This window comes from Cataglyphis hispanica, chromosome 1, assembly GCF_021464435.1.
Source record: "Cataglyphis hispanica isolate Lineage 1 chromosome 1, ULB_Chis1_1.0, whole genome shotgun sequence".
NCBI lineage: Eukaryota > Metazoa > Arthropoda > Insecta > Hymenoptera > Formicidae > Cataglyphis > Cataglyphis hispanica.
In genome coordinates this window covers 10175713-10190228 of record NC_065954.1, presented here as the reverse complement: position 1 = coordinate 10190228, position 14516 = coordinate 10175713, and the positions used below count along the sequence as shown (strand labels likewise).

Sequence of the window (14516 nt, the reverse complement as noted above, 5' to 3'; positions counted from 1 at the left end):
TTTAAAAGATCAGCCAACGAAGTGCCGCGAAAAGCTCGTGGCGCGAAAATGCCTCCCACTGTCAATTGATACTCGATCCGCGGCGAAGCAATGGGAGGAGCAGTTTGCGAGCATGCTTCGTTATGGCAACCGAAAAAAATACACACATAATGAAAAGATCACATACATAAAACGGAGCGCGCATTATGTGTGTATTTCTTTTGGTTGCCATAGCGAAGCATGCTCGCAAACTGCTCCTCCCATTGCTTCGCCACGGATCGAGTATCAATTGACAGTGGGAGGCATTTTCGTGCCACAAGCTTTTCGCGGCACTTCGTTGACTGATCTTTTAAAATTAATATTTTCTTAAATATTGAGAAAATCACAAAATGGTACAGGACTTTTCTATTCAGAATAACACCCTCTACCTTCCCTTAAAGGGTAATCCGCGAATTATCGGACACCCTGTATATATATATGAACTATTTTTTCCTGTCATAACAAAGAGAAAATTATCAAATAAGATTAACTTAATAAGCACTTTTCGTTAAAATATATATCAATGAGTCACGCGACTCGTAGTGTGTGGTTAGTATGCTTAGTGGTATAGTACGACAAGCAAATTGTCGCCGAATTGGCATCAAAAATTGATAACATGCTATTTATATCCATGTTAAGTTTGTATTTCGCTGGCAAAGTCTGCTAAAAAAACCCGACAGCAAATTGGCAAAAAAAATCGAACAAAACTTGCTGATAATACTGACATGATTTGATGTTAAATTAGCAGCAGAAACCAAGCACAATTTATGCGCGCGCAATTCTGACGTCATATTGACAGTGAAAACTGAACAAAATCTGCAGTTTTTTGCCATTCATATAAAATAATACATTTAAATGAATTTAAAGTCTGAATTCCAAGTGGCAAAATAATGGTAAATTTTGGTCACAAAATGATCAATTAGACATCCTAAGTAAGGACTCATGAAATCCGAAATATGTTACATCCATGGAAACTCATTTTTTGACATTCTTTTGACAGCAAAAACCAATTACAGTATTAATATATAACAATATATATATATATATATATATATATATATATATATATTTAAAAATTAGCTGTCCAATTTTTCAAAAATCAATATCTAAGTTCAATATCTAAATTTCCCTGTATAGAAATCATATCAAAAATTGAACTGATAGAAATATATTACTGTTGGAATAGATAGTAATTTCTAAATTAAATATACGCGCCACGAGCGAATGTTCTAAAAGTTATGAACGCATGTGTGCGAACGATTAAATATGTGCTAGCGCCGAAAAAACGAGCACACTGCCGAACAACACTTTAGTGAGAAAGCACGTTTGATTGAGATTCGTGAGATCAGTTGCGTAGACAGTAAAATAGGCGAACATTGTATCAAAACTCCTTTTTGGTTTGTTAATCATTCTTGATCACTTTATTAAAGTATTTATTAAGTGTTTTTAAAAGCAAATGTGTTCTACCGCGTAAAACTTCCTGAAATATCAATTACAATATTATTAGCTGCATTTTCCAGGCTTTATATACTTATACACTCATGACAAAAACTTTAATACGGGTAAAGATAGTGAATAATCCGCCGCATAGCAGTAAGTGACTAAATTATACTATTTCAAATAATAATAAAATAGTTAATTTTGTAATATTTTGTAAGCTGCAGATTAATTTTGTTCGGTTTTTCTTATTAATCTGCCGTCAAATTGCACATGCTAGATTTTGCTCAGTTTCTGCCGACAATCTGATGTCAGTCACATCAGCAATCTTTGCTCGGTTTCTGCCAATTTAATCGGTAATAACAACTCTTGTATCCAATTTGTAACTTTTTTGACAATAATTTGACAATAATAGTAGATATTTGGTAAAATCTGTTAGAACTTAGACCTTAGAATTTATCTGTTAGAGTTAGCTGACTAAGATTAAATCTGATATACAGAACGTATTTTCATCTAAAGAACAGCGCTTAGAAACTTATTGAATGAAATTTATTAATAAATCTTCTTTTGTTAAGCATAATATAGGAAAAACTAATTCACAATTTTTCAAATTAATTTTTATCGAGAAATATCGTTATATACTTTATTACAATAATTAATATCCTGTACACGCACCCAGGCACGTATACGATGTATATATATATATATATATATATATATATATATATATATATATATGATATATATCACATATGTAGAATGTCTTAAAACACTCAGATGTTCTATAACAGATTTTATGGCCAATTTAAAGACAATTTTCCAGCAGAAATATTGAAGAGAAAATCATTATTTTTTCCAATTTTTGCCACACACAACTATATATATACATGTAAATACATATATATATATATATATATATATATATATATATATATATATATATATAATAGGGTGTCCCACCAAAAATGACCACCCCTTCTTATTTTTTAAACTAAAAGAGATAGATCGTAACAAAAATATATCAAATTAAATAGTTCAAACTAAATTTTGACTAATTAGTTATTTGCGAAAATTATTTCTGTTAATGAATGCATAATTTTTTAGAACAATGTGACTATTTCAACACAATAAAAATTGTAGCAATGTTTGAAACAAACACAATGATATATGATTTAATGTAAATATGTTACATATTAATTTTATGGGCTGAAAATATCGCGGGCGTCGTCTACTTTTTCATTTGCAATAATATAATCAACTTCTAAATGAATATTATGATCAAATGACAACATGATAACATGATATATGTCAATCTCTAACGTATGAGTCAGAAGTCGATAAAACTCGTATAATATGTAAAATAGTTACATTAAATTATTTATCATTGTATTCGTCTCAGATAGCGTTAAAACTTTTATTGTGTCAAAATATCTATATTGTTATAAAAAAATTATTCATCCTTCGTTAACACAGACAACATATTTATAAGCAACTACTATGCTCACAATAGAGATTCAGTTTGAATTATTTAATTTGACATATACTTGTTAAGATCTATCTCTTTTAGTTTAAAAAAGAAAGATGATAGCCATTTTCGATGGATATATATATATATATATATATATATATATATATATATATCCATATATATATATATATATATATATATATATGCATATATATATATATATATACAGGATATATATAATTATATATATATATATATATATATATATATATATATATATATATATATACACATATATAATGCTTTAATTAAAATTCTATTATAGCAAATTTCATCTAAAATTAATTGAAGAATATAATTGAATTAATCTTTATACTTCATAAAGTTTAGTTTACAAAGAGCCCTTCATTCTCAATTACTTAAAAATTATTGGTGCTTCGATATTTTCGCTGAAGAAAAATTGCGAAAATCTGTTATGAAAAGAACATCTGATAATTTTTTTAAATACCTTACATACACTTGAGTACGTCCATATGTACAGGATGATTTATTTTATAAAATAGCTATATTTTTTTAAACTTGATGTCATATAAGAAAAATATTTTAAATATAATTTATAAGATTTTGAGAAGAAAATAAAATTTAATTTAATTTTAAATTTTAACTAAGATCATTTTTCAAAATCATGCATTAATGTAATTGTTTTAAGTAGAACCACTCTAACTTTTTTTATATAAATCAATTTCTCACAATATTCGGCATAAAATTTTATAAGAGTAGGATGACTAAAAATTGAATAGTTTACAACATATTTTATATTTTAATGTGACATAATTTTGCATATAAAATAAAATATTTCTAAAATATTCATTTTTCGATGATCTTATCTCAATACTTTTATACATAAAATAATAAGAGAAGTTAATTAATGTAAAGCAAATACATAACTGTTTTTAAAAAAATATTTAAAGTTTACAATAAGCACATATTTTTTCTTAAAAATAACTATATGTCTTCTTTACATTAATCATTTTCCCTCATTATATTTTGTATAAAAATATGTAACTAACATTAAAAAATAAATATTTTATATGTAAGATATATTTCATATATGTAATATGAATCTATATAAATTTATAAATTTATAATTTATAAAATATTATATCAAATCAAAGTATATCAATATTATATCAAATCAAATCAAAGTAAAAAATATCACAAAAACTAATTTTTGACTATCTTACTTTTACAATAATTTTACGTTAAACATTGCAAAGAATCGATCTATATATAAAAAAAATTAGTATAATTACATTTAAAAAAGAAAGTAGATTAAGCTTCATATGACTTTGAAAAATGACTGAAAATTTAAAATCATCAATTTTTTTTTCCTCAAAATTTTATAAATTTTATCTAAAATAGTTTTTGTTTGATGATACAAGTTTAAGAAATATATAACTGTTTTCATTAAAATAGAGGATGTATGTATAAAAAAATTTTTATGATAAATTATAAGCTATAAGAAACAAGAAATATATTTACGTTGTCTGAATGAATAGTTGCTCGCACTCCAAGTTTCGTTAAACCTGCTGTCGCTAGAAGATCCAACAATTTAACCAATGCCGCACATGTTGCTTTTGCTATATTTCCAGATAGTTTATTTATATCCACAGGATCATTCACACCACTCGAATGATCATCTGACTTAAAAATAATATTATTTTACACTAATTATCTGCTTTATATAGCTATATAATAATATTTTTTATGTTATTAATACATACTTTTATAATAAATACTTCTGTCCAGCGTATAAATCGGGTTGCACCTTTATAATCGGTGCCATTATGTACTCTAATAGATGGTATACCGTCCATTAATTGTCCATCAATGGGACTTTTGACCCTAGTAAAAAAAATCATTATATTTCATTAATTAATGAGACAAAAAGTTCACAATATAAGGAAATATAAAAGATACATAAATATACATCCATACGTGCATACACACAAACTCAATACACATATAGACAGCATTTATTATTTAGAAAAATCACTTTAATTGAAGAAAAAAAATTGACCATAAAGTTCGTACGCAATTATTTTGTATAATATGATAATGAATAAATAAGATTTATCAAAATAATTTACCCCAAGTTAAACAGCACATCGTTATCGACCCATTTTATATATACAGTCTCGTCCGGTTCCAGTGCTCCCTGACGTCCGCAACCGATTGAAAAATCTTGCATATTTTTAAGAGCAGCTTTCAAAGCTTCCATTTTTTCTGGCATTATTTCTACCATTAGTCCATCCTCTACAATACTGGACTTGGCAGAAAGTCCCATTGATGATTTCAGAGCACCATTGATAACAATAAAACTAGCACCGGTTACTACATAGTGGAAAAATATATAAACAATATTTTTTATACAAGATATTAAAAAGATTAGAATTAAAAGATTAGAATTAAAGGGTGAATAGAATTAAATTGATAGTATTAAAGGATGAATCCCGATTGCACACATTATCAATCAAACACGGGGATATTTTCCGACACAATCCCAATCGAATACATTCTCGATCAGACATAGTCTGGATCAAAGACGACTTCTATCAAAAAATGTAAAGTGAATTTTTAATGTGGAAAGTTATAAATCAATGTATAATTGTACAATTATAGACTAAGTCACATTAAAAACAGTAAGGGTTGTAAAGTAGACCACGCTTGGCATAGGAAAGTAAAAATCTACATGAAATTGAATATAATTATAGACCTCATCACATTGAAAATATCTATGTTACACCTCGCTTCACATGATAAATTACAAACTCATATTGGAATGCATAATTATTAATAGACCTCTCACACTAAAAGCACCTATCACTATGGGTTACATCTCGCTTTGCACGAAAAAATACAAATTCATATTGAAATGTATAATTATAAATCGTCACACTGAATGCACCTGTTAATATAAATCTCGCTTCGCACGAAAAATTACAAACTTACGTAAAATTGTGTCTAATTAGAGAGTGAGTCCCGATTGCACACATTACAGATCGAACACGACAATATTTTTCAATCGGACACAGACCCGATCGGACACAGATCCGATTGGACACAAACTCGATCTGACACAGGCCCAATTGTTTTCGATGTGAGAAATAAATTGCGCGTAAACCCAATTTCGGGAAATAAAAAAAAGTTCATATAAGACAACACTTATCAATACATAGATTTGAGTTAAATCTCGTGTGAAAAGTTGTAAACCCATGTAAAACCTCGCTTCGCGTGGAAAGTTGTAAAATCTATGTTAAAACCTCACTTCGCATTAAAGTGTTGCGTGGAGGCAGTGTGTTCCGCCCCTGCCTGCAGGGGGAGCTCCACTATCAGAAAACTAGACACATAAGTTTGAGTGCAATCATCGGCCTGTGTTCCATCAGGAAATATTGTCGTAATCAATCTGTAATGTGCGCATATGGGATGATTCCATATCCAGTCGAAACTGTGTCCGATCGAAACTGTGCCTGATGGAGACTATATCCGATAAAAAAATATTATCGTGTTCGATCAATAATATGCGCAATCAGAACAATTCTGTATTAAGTAGTATTTAATAATATTATATATAAATAGAATAGAAAATACTGAGTGAAAATCAAAAAATTCTATCAAAATTAAAAGCGATTTTTCAGTTTTAATAAAGGAAATGATTTGTTTGCTTCTATTTAGATAGATTCACGTAGCTTCGAATGTGTCGTGCCGATTACATCATCCAATATAATGCGCTGTGTATTGGTTTAATTTCTTCTGAGTTTACTGAGTATTATTTATATTATAAAAAATTAATCTTTTCAGAGCTTTTCTACAAAGTTATATTTTCTACAATAACAGTGATAGACTTTGAAAATAAACATAAATATAAAGTGGAAAAACTAGCAAATAAGAGCCATGGCGTGGTTACTTGCACAAATTTCTTATTGTTAAATTTTAATAATAAATATGTAATAAAATTGTAAGTTTCAAGAAGTTTTTTGGTTCATCTTCAGCATAGATATAAATATATAAAGATTATATTAATATTTTAAAACTTGACATATATAATATTTGTTGTTGCAGCAAATTTCAAAAATCGATAATCAGAAAGGAAGACTCGGTAAATATGCATATTACCGCCGACATCACCGATTTGAATTACCTTGACATATATTGTCAAGGATATGATCCTGAGTAACTTTTCCTTATAACTTAATCGGCGATCTCTTATAGTTTTCGAGATATGCGATTTTAAAGTTTCACAGTTTTAATTCATCAATCATTTTCTGTTAGAAAATAAGGAAAAATAAAATTTGTTTACGTTGTATTTGTGTAGAGCAGACGTGAAAAAAGTGTTTGTTTACATTTTCAGAGACAAAACTCTTTGGGTTTTTCCACTTCCATTCAAAGCAAAGTTCAACGCAAACCTATGTGTCTAATTCTATGATAGTGGAGCTCCCCCCATAAAGGGGGCGGAACACACTGTCTCCACGCATATACTTTTTATTGTGAAATAAGGTTCCACATGGGTTTACAACTTTCACGCAAAGCGAGGTTCAACTCATATACAACCCATGTGGAATTTCATTTTGCTTTAAAAAGCAAATAAATATGCGTGGACACAGTGAGTTCCGCCCCCACCTACGGAGGGGCTCCATTTCCAGAAAAAATAACCCAAACTTATTTCTAATTTAAACTGAACCTCGTTTTGCACACAAAGTTGCAAATCCATTTAAAATCGTACCTCGCTTCGCGTGAAAAATCATGAACCTAAATTGTTAATAACTTTGTAATCAACAACGAGCGACGGCTAAAATTTTTTGTAACTTAGAGTTATGTCCTTGACAACATATGTCAAGATCATTGAAATCGGCGAGGCCGGCGCTAATATGCATATTTACCATGATTTACAATATAATGATGAGATGATGTAATAATAACCAGTGCTGACCGATCGATACAATCATAAAAACAATGGTCATAAAGATGGTCATAAGTAAAGATAAAAAAAAAACCGTGAGACAAAGACTAATGCAACATGTTTAATTAATCTTTAAATCCAATTCGAACTTTAAACTCAAATTTAAATTTCCAAATAAATCAATTTTTAAATTTTTATTAAATTTTTTACTATTATCGCGAATGCATGATGCAAACTTTTCGCCTGCAGGTTCAGACTATACTTTTGCCGCTTGATAAACAATATTTTAAAGACCAGCCTTTTGCTGAGCAAAGTTTCATTATCTAAAATTACAATTACATCCCAATCAATTCATGAGTTGACTTCTAGTCTGTGATGACCGATGACTATGATGTGTTTCTACATATATGAATCGGTATTCGGAATTTCTTATCTATCTACAAGTTTGTCCGACAGAAGATGCATCGCAATCTTTGCATGAAATTTTATACACTAAGTTGTTGCGTCCTTTAGGATTGAGTAGTTTTCCACATTGACAAAACCATGAAGTTTATCAAGACTGGCATATGATAATCTCTTTTCAAGGTCGGAAGACTTATTTAGACTTTTCAGAAAAAGTTGAAATTTAAGATATTGTAAAGAATGAATGCGGTTTCTCCGATTGATCATTTTCTTTACGTCACAGCTCTCAGTTGATTTTTTGCAAATAAGAATTTTAGACATTCATGAAATAAAAATGTAAGCCAGGGAATAACTATTGTCTAGGAGAACGTCGATTATCAATTCTAAGTTTCTTCGGGGAAATCTCGGGTATAACAATAAAAAGGCCTGGTCCACTAAGCTAATGATTGTTCTTTTCTTCTGGCATGATGGATGAATTTAAAATTTATTCAATTAAATCACAGAAAAGATAAATTTATGATATCAATCGAATTCTAATATATTATTATTTACAATTACCATGATGTCTAGAAATTTACTTTTGTTATCCACTCCCTTCTATAATAAATATATTATAGTAGTCTCGGATGAAACAAATTGAAGATAGTTAAGACCTCAATAAACACGGACAAAGCAATCAAAATATGTCATCTCTATAATACATGTACAATCGTCAAAATATGTCATCTCTATAATACATGTACGTGTACCCTATAATATATGTACATACCTATAATAAAAAGACAAACTGAAAGGAATGTATCTAATGACTCTATTTTCTAAATTCTGCAAAGTGATATCTGCAATGATAGGGGACAAGGGAGAATCCATGGCAGCCCCAAACTTTTGTTGCTACATTTTTTAAAAATATAATAAAAACGTTGAATTAAGTACGAACCAAACTGTTATCAAGAATTCATCTTGAGGAATATTATATTTCTTCTCTATAAAACACCATCAAGTGTTTTTTTCCAAAACACTATCCAAAACTAAATCTATTCTTCGTATCTAGCTCTGTGTATATCAAATTTTAAAATACCGATATAATCTTTACATATTTTAATCTATGCTACGCAAATGAAACAAAAAACAGTTTAAAACACATTACTCTTTTAATGTATTTATAATTAAAATTTAACAATTAAAAGTTTACGCATCAATAACCGCGCCATGGCTCTTATTTGCCATTTATTTTCTCCATTTTGTATTATAGTTTCTTTTACCTGCCATAATATCTTTAGTGTGTTCCACAAAATCGGCGGCAATGTGTTTTCCCTAGACCGTGGAAAAATAATTGTTAGTAATAAACATGCATTAAAAATATACGTTTCAAACTGTTTTTTGGATCTATGTTCAGCATAGGTATAAATATATAAAAATTACATTGATATTCCATTGAATTCTTGCAAATACTGCAAAAATAACTTTTCTTCCTCTAAAATTAATCTTTCCAAATATTGTGAAGGAGCTAAAAAAGCCATTGATATACTTGACAAAATGATAATAAGTTCCCCTCTTTCTTCTCTATCGAAAGACGATGACGTTATAATGGACATTAATATAATGTTACATTAACTTCTGAATCCTTAAATCAAAGGAAACATTTAATCTCTCATCTTATCCTGAATGTCATCTATTTCAGAAACCAGGCGTAACTTTTTCATCAGTGAATAAAGTCCCCAAAAAACGCAAAAAAGCATCAGTAGCACTATTCACAGAAAGTATCAAATACCACTAATAATAGAAAAAAGATTTAAGATACGTCCTATCCTTCCCACTCTAATAACAACTCTCCATCACACGATATCAATGTTTAATAATATGTATGACAAACATTAAGGATCAAGCGACGCGGTAGCGTCGCGACGCCAAGTTCATAAAAAAAAACGCCAATTACAAAAGATATCTGTCTGGCTTGTCAAGAGTTTCGCCTATGTACAAGGATCGCGGCGCTACCAAGTAGCTTATCCGGAGTTTTATGTCTATAATACTTTCGATTAAAATATTTCAGGAACTAGAGTCATAATAAAAAATCTAACTGTACTTTTATCATATAATGTGAATGCAAGCTTTCGATTGCGACCAGTTTGAATAAGATTGGTGCTGTCAATCCTGAGAAATGATATTCGTATATAGCAAATGTGAGACTTTTTTCCCGGATAAGTTTCAAACTCACGTACGTATATTCGCACGCACACACGCAAAGCGATTTTGTTCATCAAGAGGCATTCATACTATTTATGTTTGATTATTCTTTTGTGTACACTCTTTTATATATGATAATGAGAGAGAGAGAGAGGGGGGGAGGAGAGGGAGAGAGAGAGAGAGAGAGAGAGAGAGAGAGGGAGGGAGGGAGGGAGGGAGGGAGGGAGAGAGAGAGGGAGCAAGGAAGGAATGGAGAGAGGGAGGGAAGGAAGGAGGGAGAGAGAGAGAGTGTTTAAAATTCCTCTAATTTGCAAAGTATGTCTTACAAGATGTATAATTTGAAAGACAATTTTTCGTAAACTCTAAGTCGTATAAAACACTTATACCGAAGCAAAGTATAAAAATTTGACGTGCCCAGATTGCATTAAAATATACTACTAAAAAAAATAGGGAACACTTTTTATATCCTAAGAATTGAGCTATTTTCAAATCGTTGAAACTCGACGAAAAATCATCGAACACAAAATTAAAGAAGCATTTTGAAGCTTGAAGTTTCTACTTTAACGCGCTACCGATAGTTTTAAAAAATTTTTTTATCTTCCTTGTTCTGTACTTTAAAAAGAATACATTGTTTTGTTTTTTAAAATTACGTATTTTTAAAACTTTGCAACTCGATAAAAAACTTTCTTTTAAAAAATTTATCTCATGTTCCATAAACTACAACATTTCGATTTTGCCTACATAATGCTTTTTTAAAAATTTTTCTTTTTTTTTAATAAGTTACACGATTTTGAAGCTAAACTGTATTCGTTAGAAATAATGTCGATACTCCGCCAAAAATCATCGTAGACAAAAAATGAAGAAAGCATTTTATAAAGCTTGAAATTTTAACTTTAACTCTATTGATTTTTGAAAAATTTTTATCATTTTTTCATTTTAAAAAAATACAGATTTCTAACTAATGAAACTCGGTCATCAACTACAAAAATTGTTGATTTATATATCTCTCTTATGAAGAAATTCTCATAATTTCTTTTTATCTTTGGACTCTATAATAAAGTGAATTCTTTCATTTAGTCTCTTAATTCTATCAATTTCCTTTCAAATAACACTTTTGTCTAAAACATTTATCATGATTTTTCATATTTACTGAGATAAACGTAAAAAACTATAATTTTTATGGGTTTTTCATGGTTTTCACCATGAAAATCAAATAGTCACCAATTTTCACTGTGATATTTCGTCATCAGCACGTTAAAAAATACGTAAGAATACTAAATTTCAATAAAATCGGGGTGTATTTTTCGAAACTTTATTCCAAAGAAATGTAAGATATTAAACCGATTTTTAAAGAATCGAGCAATTAAACATCCGATTTCTGTCTTATTTGAACTTCTGTCCAAAATAGTAAAAATCGTGTATTATTATTTGCTTAATATATAAAATAAAAATTACATAAATAAATTTTACATAAATAAAATCTTTAATTTTGCTTCCTCATAGAGGAAGCTATATTTTCGTGACAAAACTTTTTCGTGTTTTTTATGCCAATGTGTTCAGAATGTTCTAAAACATCGAAAAATCATATTCTTAAAAAATGTCTATATGTATGTATGTATGTATATATAAACGCGATTTGTTACACAACCGCTAACTGCCGTAATTTTTATGATATAGTTAAATTTTTTTACATGCATAGAATATTATTAAAGTATGATTGGTATTGAATTTGGTGAAAATTGGTGAAAAAGTTCATTTTTTATAAAATTTTTAATTTTTTAAAAAATGTCCGTGAACATTGTAATTTTCGCAAATTTTGAAATATCTAGTTAAATTTTTTTACATGGATAATTATTAAAGGATGGTTGGTATTGAATTTGATGAGAATTGGCGAAAGAATTTATTTTTTATAAAATTTTGATTTTTTTTAAGAAATGTCCATAAACGTTGTAATTTTCGCAAATTTTGAGATATGGGATTAAATTTTTTTACATGGATAGATAATTATTAAAGGATGGTTGGTATTGAATTTAGTGAGAATCGTAAAAGGATTCATTTTTTATAAAATTTTAAACTTTTTAAGAAATGTCTGTGTACGTTGTAAGTTTCGCAAATTTTGAAATATCAGATTAAATTTTTTTTTACATGGATAGAATATTAATTAAAGGATGGTTGTTATTGAATTTGGTGAAAATCGGTAAAAGGATTCATTTTTTATAAAATTTTGAATTTTTTAAAAAATGTCTGTATACGTTGTAACTTCCGCAAATTTTGAAATATCGAATTAAATTTTTTTACATGGATAGAATATTATTAAAGGATGATTGGTATTGAATTTGGTGAGGACCAATGACCGGTGTTTGTTAAATTTTTTTAAAATATAAATTTTTTAATTTAGAAAAAAGTATTTTGTAATATCCTAGGTGTGATTTTCCATTATAAACAAGGGCGTATATTAATCCGATTTTGGCTTGTCAATGAATTTCTAAAGTTAACATTAGATTAAATCGAATCGATTTTAAAATCCCATTTGAGATGCTATCGAGCTGACTTTCTATTAATTCTCTTTCTAATTGTCAAAATTTCCTAAGTGACTATTTAAGTTGCTGATTTCATATATTATACATTCTGTCAAATAAATACCGGGAATTGTTCATTTAAAAAGCTCACATAAAAGGTATAAAAAAAAAATTTTGCTGTAAGTTGGCACCAATGTACCTAATTGTCACATAAAGTTTTGGCGCGAGTCTGTCAACTAGTTTGTTTATAGCTGTTGGTTTTGTTAGTCGACCTCAAGTATGCTCTGCGATTTTTAAAATGAATAAAAATATTAAACAAAGAGTTTGCCTCAAATTTTGTGTTGCCATCAAAATTTCTTGTTATGATGCGTTTTATGAATGTGGGGTCCGAATTGATTCGTTCAAGCATGTCTTCAGCAACTTGTTTGCGGTATTCTTTTTGAAGAAAATTCAGATTCTTCGGAACAAGCCGTGTCGCGACGCGTTTCATGCCCAAAGCATCAACTAAAATGATGCGAACGGATTTGTGAGACATGTCCAGATCCTGAGCCATCTCTTTTAAGCTTGAATGACGATTTTCCATTACCAGTTCCTTCATTTTGTCGATGTTTTCGTCAGTCGAAGACGTTGAAAATCGATCGAAACGAGACAAGTCTTCAACCACTTTTCGGTCTTATTTAAATGCTTTGTGTCACTCGTATGCTCGTGTTTTTGATAAAGCTGATCGTAGGCCTTTTCCAACATTTTCAAGCACAAGAAGAATGGCTTTAGTGCTGAATTGGAATTTATTGTCAATAATAATGATAAATGCGATAGTTGCAATAATATAAAAAATATGTGATATAGAAAAACACGACAATAAGTCAGATTCAGAAGAATCAGGTTATTTTAAATCAATTGATGAAGTTCTTATTGTCGATAGAAATATTTGAAAATATTAAAATCATAGCTCCAGGACAAAATAAATATCCTTGGCAGTTAACGAAAAATATCGATGAACTGTGCTTTCCAAAAATTTTGGAGGAGAAATTTTAAACAAGAAAAATAAATTGACGTATTCACAACGAATTGAATTTGAATGCAGTCACAGAGATAGATCATGTCAACTTACAAGAATTTTATTATGGCTAAACAGAAATTGGAAAAGTCAGTAATGTCAAACATAAATATTTGCTTAAGGAGGGTGAAAAGAAATGATAACTTAACTGCGTTAAGAATTAAAAATCCGAAATTTTTAAAAGGTTCCATCCATCATGACAATGGATACAAATTTTTGAAACAAGCGATCGTCACCCTATTAGGAAAGCAAGAAAAAACATTTATTTAATAGGATCAGACAATGTGATATTCCAACATTGTTCATTACGCTTTCCGCGTGTGAGCACAAAAACGCAGATTTATTAAAAATTTTATACAAAATACGAGAAAACAAAAACATCAGCATAAATGAGGCAATATACTTGGACATTGCAAAAAAATAGAAATAATAAGAGAAGATCCCGTTATGTGTGTAAGATATATTGAAGAA

The 14516-nt window shown here is 29.1% G+C and overlaps 2 protein-coding genes across 7 annotated transcripts in view; one reads left to right on the top strand and one right to left on the bottom strand.

The window, feature by feature from the left end:
- Positions 1–14516, top strand: part of LOC126851197 (uncharacterized) — a 91187-nt gene that overhangs the window by 13151 nt on the left and 63520 nt on the right. The window lies entirely within an intron of this gene.
- LOC126849491 (uncharacterized) overlaps positions 1–14516 on the bottom strand; it is a 143650-nt gene that overhangs the window by 71539 nt on the left and 57595 nt on the right. For all 5 annotated transcript variants that reach the window (XM_050591398.1, XM_050591406.1, XM_050591413.1 and 2 more), the window contains 3 exons: positions 5074–5317; positions 4708–4828; positions 4466–4627 (listed from right to left, as the gene is read on the bottom strand). In XM_050591398.1, the coding sequence (XP_050447355.1) occupies positions 4466–4627; positions 4708–4828; positions 5074–5317 (527 nt within the window). The remainder of the gene's footprint in view (positions 1–4465; positions 4628–4707; positions 4829–5073; positions 5318–14516) is intronic.